Source organism: Lolium perenne, chromosome 5 (genome assembly GCF_019359855.2).
Source record: "Lolium perenne isolate Kyuss_39 chromosome 5, Kyuss_2.0, whole genome shotgun sequence".
Lineage (NCBI taxonomy): Eukaryota > Viridiplantae > Streptophyta > Magnoliopsida > Poales > Poaceae > Lolium > Lolium perenne.
This window is the reverse complement of record NC_067248.2, coordinates 38,729,770-38,752,003: the sequence shown is the minus strand read 5'-3', so window position 1 is coordinate 38,752,003 and position 22,234 is coordinate 38,729,770. Positions and strand designations below refer to the sequence as shown.

The 22,234-nt window shown below is 40.4% G+C and overlaps 2 protein-coding genes across 2 annotated transcripts; both read right to left on the bottom strand.

Moving 5' to 3' along the window:
- Positions 1 to 2,151: 2,151 nt before the first annotated feature.
- LOC127298550 (protein ALP1-like) lies at positions 2,152 to 4,137 on the bottom strand. Its single transcript, XM_051328403.2, has one exon. It carries the CDS (start codon positions 3,865 to 3,867, stop codon positions 2,524 to 2,526), a length of 1,344 nt encoding a protein of 447 aa, XP_051184363.1. The 5' UTR covers positions 3,868 to 4,137; the 3' UTR covers positions 2,152 to 2,523.
- LOC127303100 (uncharacterized) lies at positions 4,050 to 5,486 on the bottom strand. Its single transcript, XM_051333878.2, has one exon. The coding sequence runs from the start codon at positions 5,473 to 5,475 to the stop codon at positions 4,180 to 4,182; it is 1,296 nt and encodes a 431-aa protein (XP_051189838.2). The 5' UTR covers positions 5,476 to 5,486; the 3' UTR covers positions 4,050 to 4,179.
- Between the last annotated feature and the right edge of the window lie 16,748 nt (positions 5,487 to 22,234).

Sequence of the window (22,234 nt, the reverse complement as noted above, 5' to 3'; positions counted from 1 at the left end):
TAACTCATTGCCACATAACCAAATTTATTGAGTTAAACATGAAGTTACTCTTGAAATTACTTGCACTATGAGTAGTCTAAAGACAACCCTAGGTACAGAATAATGGTGTCCTAACTTTCATCCCTTACTGCTCTGTCGTTTGATGCTTGCTCCCTCCATCTGTCTAGAATAATGATGTCCTAACTTCATTCCTTACTGGAAATTTTTGTCTCTTTTTTATGAAAACCTTCTATAACTATGTCGATACAGTCTCTTGGATATCGCCTGCTGGATGCCCACCTTGGTGTTGATGACCTATGGCACCGGAAAATCCCTTTCAATTGTTTTCGTCACCACAGGTAAAAGCAACACCAACTCGGAGGTGATAATATCATTGTATGTGCCTTTAAAATATCAAGAAATCTCTATATTCTCCAATTATCCATGTATGAATCATGAATAGCTCAAGGTTATCTTGTAGTATATAGTAAGATACATGATCAATTAATCTATGTAATACAAGCAATTTTATTCCTATATAACTTAGAAAAAGAGTCTCTATTTTTCATATCTAGTCCTAATTTTCGATTCGAAGTCGGTTTTGCGTAGTGTTACCTAAAACAAGCATAATTTTCTCGTACAAAAACCATTTTTTACGTACAACCAAGAAAATTGTTCAGAAAGATACGTGCATCTCACTATATTCACCAAAAATAAAGGTAGGGCGGTTGTCCTACCTTACTCTACTGGGAGGTTTGCCTCTGGTGTCAACCATGCCAACAAGTAGCGAAGGTCAGATAGACTTGAGACCACCCTGAATATCCATGAGCCAAATATATGCAACGTGCACCGATCGAGGTGGAGTCAGATCGCCAGTAAAGAAAAACATAGAAGCCTCGTACACAAACCACTACGACATTATCGGCACCAATTAGGATCGAAAGCAGCGGTTGACATTTCGATAAGGGACCATTCTATTGACAATGGTCGCAGCATTAACATTTGATGATCAATCCTACGTATGCCAAGTTGTCAACCAACGTGCACCCAACATTTGTTTCGCAGGTGTGAAAAGGCAAACCAGACGAAGCACTTTATCTAGCGAGATTGAAAGTGGGGAATCAAATGGAAGCATATTTAGCAGTGGCAAGAGCACCTCGTGACCTCACCAGGGACACGTGGCGGTAGCTGGGTCCAAGCACCAATCATAGGTCGCCAGGTGTTAATTATTGTATTGAGGCTAGTGTCGTCTTCCCACTCCCGTCACCTCGTGCGTCCTGGAATTCGGCAAACACTCAAACATGGAAGGATCATTGTCATGTACAGAAAGAGTACTCTGTACAGAAACTGGTCGATCGACCGCTCATGTGCTCGCGCAATAACATGCATGCATGGCCCTCTAGTCTCTAGCTAGCTAATCATCCAACGACGCCCACTGTTTCTACCTAGCTTTTGCTTCTCGTGGGTAAAATTCAATGTTCTCTCCCTCTCCGTTTCATATATAATTTCTTGTCGTGGTTTTAGTTTAGTTCCGAACTACAATATAACAAGAAAGAAATTATGGAAGGAGGAAGCAGTTTACTGTGTATGTAGTCGTAGATTTGGGTTCGAACATTGCATCTGACACCTCCTGAAATCTAGAATGTAATCATCGCGCGGCAATTAGCACTTCATCTGACACCTCTGCATGAAATCTAGAAGCATTCATCAACAGTTAACAATATATGCTCGTTAGTGTTCATTGTGGCGCCTTAGGGCATCCACAATGTATGGATAGCCAAATCTGACGAAACACACTATTTGGCATCGGAACTATATATGGCTACACCTCCACAATGTGCCATCGCTAAATAACTGTAGGGGTGGGTCCCGTTACCGAATAAAACCATCGTAAAAAAAGGGTGTTCTCTCCCACCTCAGACCCTTCGCGCGAGTTCGTATTCCCCTTTCTCCATCCACTTCCCCTCCATGGATCTGCCTCATCTTTTCTCCCCTTTCCTTCTGCTCTCAGATCCGGCAAGGAGTGACCACAGGAGATGATTTGCAGTGGTGGACGGCTCTACGACGGCGAGCGACTCAAGCGCCCGCGTGGCCCAGTCGCCTACTCTGGCCGCAGCCGCTGACGCGCTCGTGCCGACGGCGCTCGACCGGGCGCAGACGCGAGTACGCGACCAGGACTCTCGACCAGTCCGGGTCGAACCTGCACCCAATCGCTAGTCTACTGCCGCCTGAATGTCCGATGCAAGTAGCACAGACGCAGATAGCAAGGTTTGCTAATCTAATCTGGTATTCTCGTAGCGTGTTTATGTGTGAACATTTCCAGCGATGAATACATGCTTCTCTGTGTGCTATTGTTCTATCACTTGCATATAATTTTGTTGAATCACAACTATTCTGAAATTACTCGTTTAAATCATGTTACATGTCATGACTAACAAACTGAGATAGTATACATTTATTAAGAAGGAAGCAGAAAATAAGATTTAGGATACAATTTGAAGCATGGAAAATAAGAATTAAAACAGGATGACAAACACACAAATACTAAGCTTCATTGCCTCCATATTTCTGCCAAATATGCTCCACTAAGTCAGCCTTTAGCCGGCGGTGAGTAGGTCGATCACGAATTGCAGCATTTGCCTCGAGTACCATATCAAATCCGTGAATTGGCCCTTCTTCAAGTCCTTCTAGTGCTATAGAATAACTTCCTGGTTCGTAGTCCAAATCATAACGAACCTCATAGGAGTCCCTCTCGTCCTCGACGATCATGTTGTGCAATATGATGCAAGTATACATGATCTCAGCAAGCGTCTTCTTTTGCCACATACGTCCTGGCTCCCGTATAATGGCAAAACGAGCTTGCAAAACACCAAAGGCACGCTCTACATCTTTCCTCGCTCCTTCTTGATGCTGTGCAAATAACTTGTGCTTTTCACTTTGAGGCAAGGGGATTGTTTTCACAAATGCTGCCCACTCCGGATAAATACCATCTGCTAAGTAATATCCCAGCTTGTACTCATTACCATTGACCATAAACTGAACCTCTGGAGCCTTTCCCTGTACTACTTCTGTAAACAAAGGTGACTGGTATAGCACATTGAGATCATTATTTGATCCAGCAGTACCAAAAAATGCATGCCATATCCATAGGTCCTGAGATGCAACAGCTTCAAGCATGATTGTGGCTGCCCCTTGATCACCACGAGTGTACGCCCCCTGCCACTCAACTGGACAATTCTTCCATTGCCAATGCATGCAATCGAGGCTTCCTAACATTCCAGGAAAGCCTCGTGCCTCCCCTATTTGAAGCAATCGATTTATATCTTCATTCTTGGGCCTCCGTAGGTAGTCTGGACCAAAATTCTTCATCACACCTTCGCAGAAATAGGTCAAGCACTCAAGGACTGTGCTTTCACCCATTCGTAGATTTTCATCAAGGGCATCAGCCGGTGTGCCATATGCCAACATACGCATAGCAGCTGTGCATTTGTGCAAAGGAGAAAATCCAATCTTGCCAAATGCATCACTCCGTTGGCGGAATTGTGGAGACCAATCAGTAAGGGTTTGCACAATGTGATGAAATAGATGGCGCCGCATACGGAATCTTCGACGAAACTGCTTATCATTGTACCTAGGATTATCCGAGAAGTAGTCATCCATCAATTGCTTTTCAGCAGCTTCACGGTTTCTATCGACGTGCCTGCGAGACTTATTTCGATGGTGACTAGACATTTGTTGCGCTTCAATCTGAGCTTGAATTTGTTCCTCTATCTGACCTTCAACTGGATCATTGACAAAGTCCCAAAAGAAATCATTGATGGTAGAAAAACTAATTGGGCCATTGGGGTGATCTGGCTGGTTTGGCTGAGAGTTTGAGTCTGTGGACATGTTTTTGAGTGGCAAATGCAGATTCTATTGTATGACTGAGTAGAGCATGTTGGAATGGAGCCCCAGCCTCTATTTATAGAGTATAGTTCCAACGGCTAGTTTCCAACGGCTAGTTCCCAACGGCTAGTTTATAGTTTTGATTTCTTTTTTTTTGTAGCATGCAGTTCTGAAGTTGGAACATGTTAAATTTGACAAATACATAATAAGTTGGAACATACATTTGGCATAAGAATTACATTTTTCACCTAGTCATACTTCTAATAATACATCCGAACCAGTACATAAACATTTGCATCTACAAAATACTACTAATTAGTTGAGCCCAAGCTCCTTCGCTAAGTACTCTACCACTTGTTCATGCCTCAACTTCTGACTGTCACTGTAACCTGAAGTATCCTTATCAATGAGATTAAGATATTTGTCAAGCTTTTCAGCCTTTGTCTTCTCCTTCTCGGTTTCAGCTTGTAGTAATGCAGCTGCTGCCATTTTCTCAGCAGCAATAGATTTCCTCAGTTGAAGCTCATTAAATTGCTGCACATTTTCATTTGTTAAGATTCCTGATTTTGCCTTGGCTTTATCTTTCCCCTTTTGTTGTGCCTTGGCAGCCTTCTGACCTTGTGGGGGTCTTGCACTTTCTTCTTCTCCATCGGCTTCTTTATTTGAAGAACTATATTCTCCTGATGCAGTCAGCTTATTTCTCTTATTCGTTTTCTCAAAAGACAGCTCACTTCTCCATATTTGTTGTTTCCTCACCATTTCCCACCAGTGCTCAAATCGAAAGGGCCTTTTTGTGTTGGTATCTGCCATGTACTTCACACGAACTTTCTTCATCAATTGTTCTTCGGATTGTCCACTAGCATAAACACTTTTCAATTCATTGTATACAGCATTGAACCTCTTAACCTTTGGTGCAGTCTTGTTCCAGTGATTTTTGCACTGGACAATTGTTTTTTTCAGCTTTGGAGGTGCATTCATGTTGTACTCATCTACTATTTGCTTCCAAAAGCGATCTGACTTCTTTGAGATCCCGTCTATTGGATCATTGGAGTTGTTCAGCCAAGCACTCACTAGCCATTCATCCTCTTTCTCACTCCAGTTCTTGCTTTTTCCTTTCTGTGCATTTTCATCTGGACTGCTCTCACTTTCTTCTTCATTGTTACCAGGGGCTTCTACTCCAGGTGCAGTAGATAATGGAGTACCTGAACCAAAAATTGGACTATTCTCGCCATCCCGCGAACCACTTCCACCAGTTTGTCCAAAATATGCCATGGATGCAACGGGGGATGCAGGGTTGTTGCTTGAACACCCTCCATAAGCCGCATGTGAGTATTGACCGACATTGCCTTGATAATGACCTTGGTAGCTTGCTGGTGGTGGTATGAACTGATGGCTTCTTGGTTGAGCAAAAAACGGATTGGCATGGTAAGGATTGTATTGTTGCAGATTGGGAGCAAAGGGAGCAATGGGAGCAAACTGGGATGATTGATGGTTCATGGAAAACTGCGATGCATCCATGTTTGCTGGGTGGCTAGTTGTATTTTGTGGATCATGGGATGGGATTGAGGAGTTCAACATGTGTGTATAACTCATGGAGGATGAATGGTCCATGGTTGGACACAGTTGTGTTTGTTGCTGGTGTAGTGCGTGTGAAAAGTTGAATATATAAGACTTGTGAACAAAACGGTCATACTGCTGTTTCTAGTTTCATATTTTTATTTGTGCATATGCCTCCAACGGTTATAAATTTAATGATGTTGGTGCCTGTTGAAGATATGTGTGTATATGGACAACGGTTGAAATCTGAAACTTCTAGCCGTTGGCAGTTGGGGAAGAAATGAATATTTTATTGTGAAAGGGGAGCTGGCATCGGAGCAACTACATGCTCCGGTTCCCAGTTTTTCTGGATTTGGAACTAGCTCCACAATGTAGGGAACTAGTTCCAAAAGCCAAAAGGCACAAATAGAACTACTTTTAGCTATACATTGTGGATGCCCTTACGTGCTCGTTTCGCTTTCGCATCATCGGGTCACATCTTTATATTATGGTTTAATTCGAAACCCATCAGCTGATGGAGGAACTGACACGCGTGCATGTTTCAGCGTTTACGTGGCCGTTGCATGGCTTCATCGACAAGTGCAGTTCACCTGATCAGCAGCTCAACTTGCTAGCAACAGCTGAGTGCCCACAATTATAGTGAGGAGACACGCGCCTATGTCCGGACTAAATAGAAAGGCCACAGTGTTTCTTCTTCCTAGCTTAGCTTTCTAGCTAGGCATATACCAACTTTAACATGCGAATTGTCAAAAAATATTGAGCTAGCTAGCTACAAATTTATGGGGGCGTGTCAGCTAGAGACCCAGAACATCTCCTGAGCTTTTTTTTGTTTGTGTTTGTTCTGTGGCGTATGAACGGAAAGTTTCTTGGTTATGAGCGATTGATGATTGATCGGTCATAGGTGTAGCGCTCGCTCACTGACGGTATGCAGTAGTTGGTGTCCAATTATGGGGTGGCTTATTATACTGTTCCATACTTCCGGACGGAGCGAGTCTACATAACTGTCTTGGAGCGAGAGTATTATTTCTGGACAAATCCAGTGTAATTAGTGGCCACTGCAGGTCAAAACTAGGAACTAGCAGGATCAGTGATGCATAAGTACAATCTGTAATCTTTGTTGTGGTTATCATTACTCTTTGAGGTTTACGGCAGCTGTAGTGGATATATACTTGAACATGGTACTTAAGAAATTGTTTTTCAGCATACTCAGAAATTGTCTTCAGTAAAAGCTTTGTGTCCAATCTATCTAAAACCCCACCATGGCGTCCTCATCAAGCTCTTCAGCGGGCCTCACCCAGCAGCTCTCCGAGAAACTTGGCCATGGCAATTTCCTCCTGTGGTGCTGATCGGTAAGCCTAGCTCCATGATTACCTTGATGGAGTGCAGCCGGCACAGACATCACGAGCAAGGATGACGAAGGGAAGCTAGTAACGACGCCAAACACTCTGTTTTGTGGATGTACAAACTCAGCACCTGAGTTTAATATATGATTTTTAATATAAAAAACGTCCTGAGAAAAGTTCTTATATATGGAACTTGGAGGCTTCAATATTGCACCACTGGAGTCCGAAAGTGGACGATGGGCTTGACTCTATCTCTTCCTGACCATCGTTCGATTATATGGATATGTGGGGAGATACCGAAGGTCTAGAAGGGTTCTGTGGGTGCCAAAGAGCCCATGGGGCATAGATTGGATGGCTAGTCTATACAAAGAGGGGAAACCCTATTTTCTTCACGAGGTCACCCATTGTAACAAATTTTCTCTCCCTTTTACATGCCACCAACTCCAATAAAACTCCAGGATGAGGGAACTCCAGTCCTCTAGGCCACCGGCTGCCGATGTTATGTTGTTGTTTCCCCCGGCCATGGCTCTTGTGGCCACCTTCCCTTCGGTTTGCATCTCTCCACACCAGGCTCTTCATCACCATCTCCTAGAATTATAACCTTCTAATCTAACTTGAGAGAACAAATAGATTTACCTTCTTGCATAATCTTGCAGTTTGATACCTTATACTTCCATACTAAGAGGTGCTACAACTATCCCCTACAGTTGGGGATAGTCATGCACTTTTCTGGCGCCGTCGACCGGGAGCGTGGCGCTAAGGCTTTTAATTCTGTTTGCAGCAAGCATTATATTTACTTTCAGTTTCTGATGAATAAAATAAAAAAAATAGAAAACATAAAGAATCATGGAAACTTTTGCTATGGCTAGAATGGAAGTGTTCCTCTATAATTTATTGTTGAGATATATCGATATTGTCATAGACATTTTTGCTGGTTCTACTTATTATTTAAAGAAAGAAATCTATATGAAAATAAATGAATCATAATACATATAGGGATTTCATATAACCCCTATTCGAAAAATTTGAAGTCCCAGTAAGAGTGGAGAATTTTTTAGACAAACAAAAATATATTAATATCGCGAAGATGCCAATTACACTCAACCTCTTCAGCAATGAAATGTCCTAAAGACGGATGCACACAATCCTACAAAAAAGAAGAAGAAGAAGAAGAAGAAGAAGAAGAAGAAGAAGAAGAAGAAGAAGAAGAAGAAGAAGAAGAAGAAGAAGAAGAAAAACAAAAGATCCTACTACAGTGATAAAAATATTGTAATTGAAACACAAACTAATGCCGAGAAAACACCCAAAGTATGCTCTCTCAAAACAATGTCTTCAATAAGGTCATTGTACGACACAACCAATTAAGGCCCAACCTTGGATTTTCCCCACGGAGCAAGTCCACTCTCTCAAAGATGCTTTCAACAAGGTCATTGCGAGGTACAACCAATCAAGGCCAGATCTTGGATTTTCACCCTGAAAAAATACGTTGTACTCCTCCTATGTTACATCCCCCGTTTGATCGGTGTCGCTGTTGTAAGAAAAAAAAGCCAAAGAAAGTCCACTTCGGCACGAAGTCTCGGTCCGCCATTACTAGACCAGGGACCTCAGCCACCATAACACTCTTCGTCATTGTCTTCTTCATGGAAATCGAAAACCGAAATGTCCCATGATGGCAATAGACAATGAGGATTCGCATCACTCCCTCTTGAATCTGCCCAACCAGAAATATGGGTTCGCACGACCGAATATCATCCGATCCAGCAATCTACATGCATCTGGCGCGCAAATGAGATTGCCGCTGGAGCCTTCCGGAACTCGTCACCGGCCAGATCAATGAGCGACCGCATCAAGCAGAAAACCTTCTTAGTGCGAGAAGAACCCAAAGATTGCCTCCTGCTGGCGCGCAGTTGACGTGGGAGTTAGAAATCTCTGTGGTGTAATTTCCTTCACGTCCCCGGCAACGGCGCCAGAAAATAGCTTGATGTCTACGCACGCTTCTATTCCTGTAGACAGTGTTGGGCCTCCAAGAGCAGAGGTTTGTAGAACAGCAGCAAGTTTCCCTTAAGTGAATCACCCAAGGTTTATCGAACTCAGGGAGGTAGAGGTCAAAGATATCCCTCTCAAGCAACCCTGCAATTACAATACAAGAAGTCTCTTGTGTCCCCAACACACCTAATACACTTGTCAGATGTATAGGTGCACTAGTTCGGCGAAGAGATAGTAAAACGCAAGTGATATGGATGAATATGAGTGGTAATAACAATCTGAAATAAATATGGCAGCGAGTAAACATGCAGTGGAACAGTAAATAAACGGTGATTCGATATTTGGAAACAAGGCCTAGGGATCATACTTTCACTAGTGGACACTCTCAACATTGATCACATAACTGAATAAATAAATGCTACTTTCTCTACACTCTCTTGTTGGATAATAAACACCATTCATTGTGTAGGGCTACAAGCGCTCCCTCAAGCCGGAGTGAACAAGCTCCACAACATCCGGAGTTCATATTTAGGTAACCTTTAGAGTGCATGATAGACCATTGCAATTTAGACCGAGTACTAACATAGCATGCACACTGTCACCGTCAGGCTATGAAAGGGGGAATAGATCACATCAATACTATAATAGTAATAATTAACTCCATAATCTACAAGAGATTACAATCATATCCTATGCCAAGTACTACATGATGCACACACACCTTTACATCATGGAGGAGGAATAGAGTACTTTAATAACATCACTAGAGTAGCATATAGATGATATTCAACTAGATCACAAAGAGAGAGAGATGAACCACATAGCTACGGTAGAGCCCTCAGCCTCGGGGGAGAACTACTCCCTCCTCATCATAGGAGACATCAGCGGCGATGAAGATGGCGGTGGTGTCGATGGAGATACCTTCCGGGGGCAATTCCCCGTCCCGGCGGCGTGCCGGAACAGAGACTTCTGTCCCCCGAATCTTGGCTTCGCGATGGCGACGGCTCTGGAACTTTTCTCGTATCGTGGCTTATTCGTCTAGGGTTCTCGCGTTGGAGGCTATAAGTAGGCGGAAGGGCAGCCTCGGAGGGGCCCTGGTGGACCCACACCATAGGGGGGCGCCCCCCCCCCTTGGCCGCGCCGCCCTGGCGTGTGGGGCCCCCTGGCTCCCCTCTGGCCCCTCTTCGGTGCTCTGGAAGCTTCGTGGAAAAATAAGACTCTGGGCGTTGATTTCGTCCAATTCCGAGAATATTTCCTTTGTAGGATTTCTGAAACCAAAAACAGCAGAAAACAGGAACTGGCACTTCGGCATCTTGTCAATAGGTTAGTGCCGGAAAATGCATCAAAACGATATAAAGTGTGAACAAAACATGTAGGTATTGTCATAAAACTAGCATGGAACATCAGAAATTATAGATACGTTGGAGACGTATCAGCATCCCCAAGCTTAGTTCCTACTCGTCCTCGAGTAGGTAAACGATAACAAGAATAATTTCTGAAGTGACATGCTACTTACATAATCTTGATCATACTATTGTAAAGCATATAAGATGAATGAAGTGATTCAAAGCAATGGTAAAGACAATGAGTAAACAACTGAATCAGATAGCAAAGACTTTTCATGAATAGTACTTTCAAGACAAGCATCAATAAGTCTTGCATAAGAGTTAACTCATAAAGCAATAGATTCATAGTAGAAAGTTTTGAAGCAACACAAAGGAAGATATAAGTTTCAGCGGTTGCTTTCAACTTCAACATGTATATCTCATGGATAATTGTCAACATAAAGTAATATGATGAATGCAAATAAGCAAGTATGTAAGAATCAATGCACAGTTGACACAAGTGTTTGCTTCTAGGATGGAAGGAAGTAGGTAAACTGACTCAACATAAAGTAAAAGAAAGGCCCTTCGCAGAGGGAAGCAGGGATTAAATCATGTGCTAGAGCTTTTCAAGTTTTGAAATCATATACAGAGCATAAAAGTAAAGTTTTGAGAGGTGTTTGTTGTTGTCAACGAATGGTAGTGGGCACTCTAACCCCCTTGCCAAACAGACTTCCAAAGAGCGGCTCCCATGAAATTTTTATTTTTGGGTGGCACTCCTTCCAACCTTTGCTTTCACAAACCATGGCTAACCGAATCCTTGGGTGCCTTCCAACAATCACATACCATGAAGGAGTGTCTATTTATTTTTAGTTTTATTTAGATGACACTCCTCCCCACCTTTGCTTTCTCAAGCCATGGCTAACCGAATCCTCGGGTGCCTTCCAACCTTTCACATACCATGGAGGAGTGTCTATTTGTAAAATTATGAAGGTTAATTAATTGGGGCTGGGAACCCCGCGCCAGCTCTTTTTGCAAAATTACTGGATAAGCGGATGAAGCCACTAGTCCATTGGTGAAAGATGCCCAACAAGATTGAAAGATAAAACACCACATACTTCCCCGTGAGCTATAAAACATTGACACAAATAAGAGGTAATAACTTTTGAATTGTTTAAAGGTAGCACACGAACTATTTACTTGGAATGACAGAAAATACCATGTAGTAGGTAGGTATGGTGGACACAAATGGCATAGTTTTTAGCTCAAGGATTTTGGATGCACGAGAAGTATTCCCTCTCAACACAAGACTTGGGCTAGCAAGGTTGTTTGAAGCAAACACAAGTATGAACTAGTACAGCAAAACTTACATAAGAACATATTGCAAGCATTATAAGACTCTACATTGTCTTCCTTGTTGTTCAAACACCTCACCAGAAAATATCTAGACTCTAGAGAGACCAATCATGCAAACCAAATTTTAACAAGCTCTATGTAGTTCTTCATTAATAGGTGCAAAGTATATGATGCAAGAGCTTAAACATGATCTATGAGCACAACAATTGCCAAGTATCAAATTATTCAAGACATTATACCATTTACCACATGAAGCATTTTCCGTTTCCAACCATATAACAATTAACGAAGCAGTTTCAACCTTCGCCATGAATATTAAGAATAAAGCTAAGAACACATGTGTTCATATGCAACAGCGGAGCGTGTCTCTCTCCCACACAATGAATGCTAGGATCCGATTTTATTCAAACAAAAACAAAAACAAACAGACGCTCCAAGTAAAGCACATAAGATGTGACGGAATAAAAATATAGTTTCACTAGAGGTGACCTGATAATTTTGTCGATGAAGAAGGGGATGCCTTGGGCATCCCCAAGCTTAGATGCTTGAGTCTTCTTGAAATATGCAGGGATGAACCACGGGGGCATCTCCAAGCTTAGACTTTTCACTCTTCTTGATCATATTGTATCATCCTCCTCTCTTGACCCTTGAAAACTTCCTCCACACCAAACTCAAAACAAACTCATTAGAGGGTTAGTGCATAATCAAAAACTCACATATTCAGAGGTGACATAATCATTCTTAACACTTCTGGACATTGCTCAAAGCTACTGAAAGTTAATGGAACAAAGAAATCCATTCGAACATAGCAAAATAGGCAATGCGAAATAAAAGGCAGAATCTGTCAAAACAGAACAGTCCGTAAAGACGAATTTTTCTGGGGCACTTAACTTGCTCAGATGAAAATGCTCAAATTTAATGAAAGTTGCGTACATATCTGAGGATCACGCACGTAAATTGGCAGATTTTTCTGAGTTACCTACAGAGAATACTACTTAAATTTGTGACATCAAGAAATATGTTTCTGCGTAGTAATCCAAATCTAGTATCAACCTCACTATCAAAGACTTTACTTGGCACAACAATGCAATAAAATAAAGATAAGGAGAGGTTGCTGCAGTAGTAACAACTTCCAAGACACAACAAAACAGTAGAAAAAATAAAAGCACGGGTTATCTCCCAAGAAGTGCTTTCTTTATAGCCATTAAGATGGGCTCAGCAATTTTAATGATGCACTCGCAAGAAATAAAAGTTGAAGCAAAAGAGAGCATCAAAAGCAAATAAGAAAATTTTTTAAGTCTAACCCACTTCCTATGCATAGGAATCTTGTACACAAATAAATTCATGAAGAACAAAGTGACAAGCATAGAAAGATAAAACACAAGTAACTTCAAAATTTTCAGCATATAGAGAGGTATTTTAGTAACATGAAAATTTCTACAACCATATTTTCCTCTCTCATAATAATTTCCAGTAGCGTCATGAACAAACTCAACAATATAACTATCACATAAAACATTCTTATCATGGTTCTTATGCATAAAATAATTACTACTCCCAACATAAGCATAGTCATTCTTATTAATTGTAGTTGGAGCAAATTCAACAAGGTAGCTATCATTATCACCATAATCATCATATATAGGAGGAATATTATAATCATAATTAATTTTCTCCTCAATAGTAGGTGGACTGAAAATATCATTGCAATCATCATATAAAGGAGGTAAAGTATCATCAAAGTAAATTTTCTCCTCCATGCTTGGGGGACTAAAAATATCATGCTCATCAAAACTAGCTTCCCCAAGCTTAGAATTTTCCATAGCATTAGCAACAATGGTGTTCAAAGCGTTCATACTAATATCATTGCTACTAGCATGCAAATAAGGTTCCATAGGTTTTTTAATTTTCGCATCAAACAATCCATGTCTTAACTCAGGAAATAGATTAAAAAGCTCACTGTTATTTTCCATTATGCCAAACTAGTGAAAAACAAGAAACAAAAAGATGCAATTGCAGGATCTAAAGAAAATAGCTTCGAGCACTCACACACCGGCAATAGTGCTAGGAAATAGCTTAGTAGTCGGAGGATGTGAATACCTTTTACCTTACCTCCCCGGCAACGGAGCCAGAAAATATCTTGCTGCGTGCAGTTGACGTGGGAGTTAGAAATCTCTGTGGTGTAATTTCCTTCACGTCCCCGGCAACGGCGCCAGAAAATAGTTTGATGTCTACGCACGCTTCTATTCCTGTAGACAGTGTTGGGCCTCCAAGAGCAGAGGTTTGTAGAACAGCAGCAAGTTTCCCTTAAGTGAATCACCCAAGGTTTATCGAACTCAGGGAGATGGAGGTCAAAGATATCCCTCTCAAGCAACCCTGCAATTACAATACAAGAAGTCTCTTGTGTCCCCAACACACCTAATACACTTGTCAGATGTATAGGTGCACTAGTTCGGCGAAGAGATAGTAAAATGCAAGTGATATGGATGAATATGAGTGGTAATAACAATCTGAAATAAATATGGCAGCGAGTAAACATGCAGTGGAACAGTAAATAAACGGTGATTCGATATTTGGAAACAAGGCCTATGGATCATACTTTCACTAGTGGACACTCTCAACATTGATCACATAACTGAATAAATAAATGCTACTTTCTCTACACTCTCTTGTTGGATAACAAACACCATTCATTGTGTAGGGCTACAAGAGCTCCCTCAAGCCGGAGTGAACAAGCTCCACAACATCCGGAGTTCATATTTAAGTAACCTTTAGAGTGCATGATAGACCATTGCAATTTAGAACGAGTACTAACATAGCATGCACACTGTCACTGTCAGGCTATGAAAGGGGGAATAGATCACATCAATACTATCATAGTAATAATTAACTCCATAATCTACAAGAGATTACAATCATATCCTATGCCAAGTACTACATGATGCACACACTGACACATTTACATCATGGAGGAGGAATAGAGTACTTTAATAACATCACTAGAGTAGCACATAGATGATATTCAACTAGATCACAAAGAGAGAGAGAGAGAGATGAACCACATAGCTACGGTAGAGCCCTCAGCCTCAGGGGAGAACTACTCCCTTCTCATCATAGGAGACAGCAGCGGCGATGAAGATGGCGGTGGTGTCGATGGAGATGCCTTCCGGGGGCAATTCCCCGTCCCGGCGGCGTGCCGGAACAGAGACTTCTATCCCCCGAATCTTGGCTTCGCGATGGCGGCGGCTCTGGAACTTTTCTCGTATCGTGGCTTATTCTTCTAGGGTTCTCGCAACGGAGGCTTTAAGTAGGCGGAAGGGCAGCCTCGGAGGGGCCCTGGTGGACCTACACCATAGGGGGCGCCCCCCCCCCCTTGGCCGCGCCGCCCTAGCGTGTGGCCCCCCTGGCTCCCCTCTGGCCCCTCTTCGGTGCTCTGGAAGCTTCGTGGAAAAATAAGACTCTGGGCGTTGATTTCGTCCAATTCCGAGAATATTTCCTTTGTAGGATTTATGGAACCAAAAACAGCAGAAAACAGGAACTGGCACTTCGGCATCTTGTCAATAGGTTAGTGCCGGAAAATGCATAAAAACGATATAAAGTGTGAACAAAACATGTAGGTATTGTCATAAAACTAGCATGGGACATCAGAAATTATAGAAACGTATCACCTCCTTTATTAGGTAGTTCAGCAGGTCACCCACATTGCCACCCGTCGGCTCCCAACAGCAGACCAGAGATCTCAACGGGAACCGCCACCACCACCCGCACCACGCGGAGATGAATAGCTGAGACGTACCAGGTCCCTTGAGCCAGGCGTCGTGCCTCCCTTGGCCGCTTCCCCGGCATCCATCTCCCCGTGTAAAACTATATATGAGACATAAAGAATCACAAGAAGGTAAACAATTGAAAAGGTTTTTGAGAATCCTAGATAATATTGATGAAATGATGCTTGAACTTCATGGCATGACTTGTTGCAGTGAACAGATTGGTAACTACTTTGAGTTCCCATGTGGGTTTGATAATGAACTTTTAATTGCAACTTACAATAGGACGAATCATGCTCATATAGGGATGGAACAAGTAGATAACATTTTTTTATGGCAACCTACCAGATACTCTCTTATTGATAAATATCATGAAACTTGATGACTAGTAAATTTAAATGTGCAAGTTCTTGAATCCTTGATTTTTTCATAAAAATCTCGCAGATAATATTTATGTTAATGAATATAAGAATAGGTTCAAATATTCCCAACAAAGAAATGATGATTTTCAGAAACCTATAAATAAAACCAAGAAGGGGAAGATAAATTATGAGCCTATGTTGGGAGAGCGTTGAGGAAGAGAACGAAGAACCAAATGAGCAAGAGATGTAAGAGTGGGATTCTTCACCATCACCATCCAAATATGGAAGTAAATCTAAAACTCAAAAATACATTAATGTTTATGAACAGCCTTCCTATGATCCCATTCTTGGATGGAGGCTACTACTATTATTATGAATCTAATGATAAATCTCTAGACATGTCTACTAGCAATATGTTTGCTCCTATTAAAGATTTTGATGAGAACGGGGATCACTATTTGGACATGCTATATGGTAATTCTCTAGATGATGATCTTATTATAATGATGATAGTCCATGTGAAACAATAGTGTATATGTTGTGAGATGATAAAAAAAATGATATGCTTGATGGTTGTGATGATGCCCTCACCCGAGAGAGTCCTATAGTATTCTCAAATTATCATATACATACCATAGATTCGAATATGATTATGTGGAAAAATATTTAGGTGGAACCCAACTATCTTATGCTTCTACATTCTGTAGTACGGCATGCCCTCTATCTCAAATTCACCTAAGAATCCTGGAAGAAGCAAGTACATGAAGAGATGCATGAGAATGGATCACCTGCTGATAACCAAGAGAGCCACATCAATTGTAGAATTTCTGTTGCAACTAGCTAGTAGCTTTCATTTTAAAATTTACTTTGTCTTCAAGCATCTCACCAATTTGTACTCGCATGCTTTTGCATTGAGAAGCACCCAATCTACCTTTTCGCAAAAACAAATATCCAGTTCCATTGACCGTTTTAGCTACAACTAAGATGTTCATATTAATTCTTTGAAAAAGTTTGAGAGAGGAAAACATGTTTGTTTTTCCATGATTATTTTCGTGATCCGCTCTATGTTCCAATTTTGAAATTAGTTGCATCCCTCTTATGGTTAGTAATTTATCACTAATGCTTGCAACTATTATGACAGAGGAGGTGATAAGTGTGATCTTTATGATATTAATACTTCTAGTATGCAACCACCTTTTCCAAATATGCACTGGTTTCAAGCTAATTGATCTGATTTATTTAAATTTAAAATGAAAATGCATAGGGGAAGAAAGTTAGACTTTGATGTTAATTGTTTACTGCTTTGTCGTGTGTTATACTATGCTTCAAAGTGATAAATATCTTGATTTTATCACCACATGGAAATTTGTATTTAGTACATAACTTTTCCTATCTTTTTCAATAAATAAATTAGATTTTAAAAATAATAATTTTTTTCAAAATTAAATAAAAATGACGGGCAACGGAAGTTGGTGTCGACCTTCATCATCTTTTATTCTTGTAAATGAAACCATTGCAAAACCTTCATCGTTATATCTTTTACTTTAAACGAAAAATATACAAATATTTTTTTGTCTATACATATTAGCTTTAGAATAATTTGGTTTTCAAAAAGTAACTTTGCCTAACTAAGAGAGCAATTTGGTTGTTTGTTTACTAAAATGTGCAACATAACTGTTAGTACGTTATTTATCGTTTCCTAGTGGGACGTGGAAAAAATGTGAAACATTCACACAATAATATGAATCTATATTTCTTGCTTGTTCCCTAGTTTTAAAATTTTCGGGCAAACAAAATTTCATTAAAAACATCAGTTTATGTACTATTTTGTTAAAACTATAATTTGAAGCGCTCTTTGTGCTTTGTGGGCTCATCCAACTAAAAAGTTATATAAGATGAAGCCATGTTTGATATTTTTGATCTATAACATGAGGATTCCACATTATAAATTATTTTTAACTACTCCCTCCGATTCATATTAATTGACTCCAATATAGATGTATCTAGAATTAAAATATATCTAGATACATTCATATTAGAGTCAATTAATATGAACCGGAGTAATACCATCTTTTTGGAGGATTAACGGTTTTGCACCAATAAAAATATCATGAATCTAAAAGTATTACTAGAATGAGATGAAACTTGACATAGAGAGGAAGGAGAAGAATATAAAAACAAGCAAAGGAATAATGTTGGTGATACCCACGCATCCCCTCGTTTTCAAGTTATATCCGGTTTCTTTATATTAAACCTATGTTTTAGTCTTATCGCCATTTTCATGTTTAGATTTCAGGAAACCTTGACTTGGTGTTTGATTTGCTTCTTGTTTCTAAGAAAAACACACAAATATCACTCACATAAATTTAGAGTGTATGTATCTTATTTTTATTTTACATCTCTACTTTAGCTTAAAGACTAAGATCCATAAAATGATTGCATAAATAAAAATCAATACTGAAAACAGTCCTATTTTATTTGAAGACTATCAGTCAGGCATGCATTGCATCTCAATCGGACGGTGCAGTGCCTTTCGTTCGGGTAGTGCACTTCTTTTAAGCTTTTTTGTGCATTGCATTATTTTTTTTAGGCAAAAGTCAGAGCATTTAGGTAATCATCAAAATAATTTTAATCGTAAAACAATTAATCACATAATGAATTGCAAAACAAGAAAAGAAAAGGATAAAGCGGTTCCCGCATCGCGTGCGCTATCTATTAGCTGCAGCCACGTGACGCGTCTCGCGCGCCCAGCTCGCGCACACCGGAGCGCCTGCTCTTGCCCACCGCCAGGTGGAAGGCGCCCTGCACCTATACGTCAACAATCAAAGTCAAATTCTATGAATCTGAAAAAAAATCAAATTGTATGTTCGAAGTAATTTCGATGTGAAGTGTAGACGTTGTATAAATGGTGGTGACTTTTTCAATTACTACTAATCTTCAAGCTCCACACTAAAGTCTACAGGTTGTATGAATTGTAGACATTGCCTGAGTCTATGAGTGCAAGCAGCGTATCAATTAATGTACATAGGATCTCGACTAACATATATCTCACTCTTCAGTCTTCAGTTCGGAGGTCAAGATAGACCCGAGTTGGCTTGATTAGGAAACAGGTCGCCGTGCTCTAGAACCAATTAGCTGATAATTAATTTGGATTGGAGGTTTCTGTTAGTGATTAGTCCTAATTAACTATACAATCCTATTGCATACGGATACGTATAAACAACATGTAGCAATCAGTTAATTCGACCTGTTCGGTTTTGGTCGGAATAAAGCACTAACGGTCAGCCGTCCGTTCGTATCTCCATTTGCCATTGATTAGGATGATTAGTAGTTAGGAGATTATACAAAGCTCGCTAATTAGTTTACCAAAGGAATAGTATAAAATTGAAGGTGGTTCGGTCTGCGCAACAGTACAAAACCATGAGTTTGTCGTGTATATATTTGTTGCATTGCTCCTCGATTAAACAGAGCAACTAGTTGTATAGGTTTTTCTCTTCACAAATCTATCATGAGTTGCAAGGTTTTATTGAGATATCTTTAGTACCACCTTGCATATTGACATCATACTATAAAGTGACACCTCCACCATAACATAATAACAGTTGCTCATTTGACTAGTTTTTTTTCAGAAAAAACAAAAATGCAAGTAGAAAGATTATTAAAAAACATATAGTTGGGAATTGTATAAGGGTTTCAAAATTTATAAATGCTCAATTGGTGTAGATTTAAGTGCAACTGCAAAGAAATATGAAAGAACTAGGTTGTTCAAAGTAATCAGTTAAATGGTAGAAAAGGACCAAGATGGACTGAATTTTAAGTAAAAATAATAATGGTTCCAAAAATAAAACCAGACAACCTTTCAGAAGCAAAACCTCAAAAGAGTGAGCATAAATTTAGTCCAAAGTCAAATATGTAGTTGAAGTAATTTAGAAATTGTCAACACCCGGATTTTTAATTCCAGATGCCTATTATGCCATACATCGCAATCCCGGGAAGATTGTTTTTGTGAGACATAATAAGTTCATATCACACAGCACATCATTCATTACAAACCATAATTGTCTTACACCAAAGGATCACATGATCCAGTCTTAATACAATAATTGATCTAATTAAAGATCAAATACATAACATAGTAGCGGAAGATACGTAGTAGGGGTCTATCTGCTCCACATGCAACGCTTGACGTCAGGAGCAGTCCTAGTTATCGTAGATGTCCTGCTATCGGTCTTCCTGGTAGTAGTGCTCCTCTTCATAGTCTGACCATTTGAATAGCCAGGGACACAGCCGTGAGTACTTTAAAGTACTCCCAAACTAATACTAGAGTAAGCACTAACAGTTTTAGTGAGAGGGTTCTAAGCTCTAGGTTCATTTGCATAAAGCCAGTTTTATTTTATAATCACTTGGTAAACAAAGACTCTTCATTTGCCTAACTTAACTCAAGTGGGAACATTACTGTCATTCCTACAACCCTGTTGTGATCAAGTCAAAGTCACCTTTCAAGTTCAATTCACACGTCACCCGTCACATGTCACCTTTTTGGAAAAGTTCTGATGACGGAACAGTATGGCCTTTCCAACTGTCCATGACCGCGGACGCGGCTATTCGAATAGGTTTACACTATGCAGAGGTTGCACACTTGTGCCACCATAATTGCAGTAATCCGTCAGGGGTAACTGGCCCTGATTTATCACACTCAGTGCGCAGACTACCAATCACCACCTTTCATTTACATACCCTAGTATAGGCACCTCTCCCCGTGAGCTTGGCCTCCCAATGAGGGCAAACCGCCAACCTGGGAACTGCACAGGGCTTGGGTCGGATATTCACCTCATTTCATGTCATTTCACTTTCAATGGAGGCAGCCTCCGCATAACCCCTATGACGCTTGTTCAGATGGAACCCATACTAATATACATAAGTTTCTGGTTAAGCCTTACCCAGATTCAGGTATGGTGGGGGTACTTAAGAATTGGAATGGTATCGCATCCGAACCCAACCATCAGTTTTTGTCAAAATCACCATGTCATTCACAAGTCATATTCACCTTCAAAATATTTCAATAGAATGACTCATCATTCTAAGGTTTTCAAAGTCATTTGATTCACATGTTTCCCATCTAAAGTAGTCAATTTTAGTTTACCACTAGCAACTAGTCATGAGGGGTGCTAACTAACTTGTAGCTCTCTAAGCTATCTTTGGTACTCTTGTAATACTTCATAACTAGACCAAAGTGAACTATGAACACAATAGATTTTGATAAAAAAAAGTAAAGCTTGTAAGAATAAAACTTGGGATTGGATCCTTAAACACAAAATAATAATGGGATGATGCCTTGCTCTAATAGAGTTTTGCATTAGGGTAGCTTGCAAGAGTATAGCTTGCCTTGATTGGTAACGTGATCAAAGTTGTCTTCTTCTTCTTGGTAGAAGACCTCCTCCTCCTGGTAGTTCTCGGTACTAGCGTCTATAAATGGATACGAGGTATACAATCACCACACAAGGCTTAAGTGGTAAACTTAACACACAAATGGGTCACACAACCATCATATCATCACAACCTTAATTACAAGGGGTTTGGCTTTGTTTTTAAGGAAACTTGTAAGAAAAAATAATTTCCTCTCATTGAATTTTTTTAAGATTTAATTTCCTCAAATAATAAGTGTGGAATTATGTTGACCAAGGTCAACACTTTACCTTTATCATTTGAGAGAAATGATTTAAATGAGGTACTATACCTTATGCAATTTAAATACTACTTTGATTTAATATCCTCAAGTAAGCAAGTATGAGACCATGCAACTAAGGTCATCACCTTACTTCACATTAGTTGGGAAGATGATTTAAATGAGATGCTACATCTCATAATTTTGAAATTCAAAATTCGAAATGATTTAAATGAGCTAGAAATGGCTACATAGCCATTATTTGAATCTAGCTCATGATCATATGAAGCAAATATGTCATATTTTTTCATAATCAAGTAGAAAATATGAAATGTGATTTATGAGAGGTGGAATCACCTCAAAATTCCTCATGGTTGATTTTTAATAACTGTTTGAAATTTGAAAACCTACTGCCTTATTATTTTTATTGCAAGTGATCCACAGAGGTTCAAGGGTTCAGACCACTTGGGTTTGACAGAGAATTTCATAAGCTTTCCATAGATATAAAATTCATCAAATTTGGCTTGGTGGATTTTGTTTTATTGGATTTTGAATTTTGCACCAGTATGGGTTTTTGAGCTAAATTGAATTAAACTAATTCAAACGAAATAGGCGCGCGGGAAACTAAACGGGCCGGCCCATCTGTGCTCCGGTGCGCAGCGGGCCGCCTGACAGTGGACCCCACGCGTCAACGTGTCTTAACGCCGAAGCTGTACGCGTGACTGAGGTGCGTTAGATCAGAATTGGATCGGACGTCTCACAGCCATCGTCATCTCCGGCGAGAGTGGGTACTGGCAGGGGCGAGGGTAGGGGGTTGGAGAGCTCACCGGCGGTCGGCGAATGTTGGCAAGGAAGAAAGGCGACGTTGTGGTTGACGGCGGTTCCCTTGGTACAAACGGCGACTCCTGGGGCGGCGTCTAGCGTCGTCCTCGTCTGTGGCGGATCCGCGGACTCCGGCGAGCAATTGGCGAGCTACCGGTGACAATGTGGAGTGGCGAGGGTTCGAGGAGGCTTA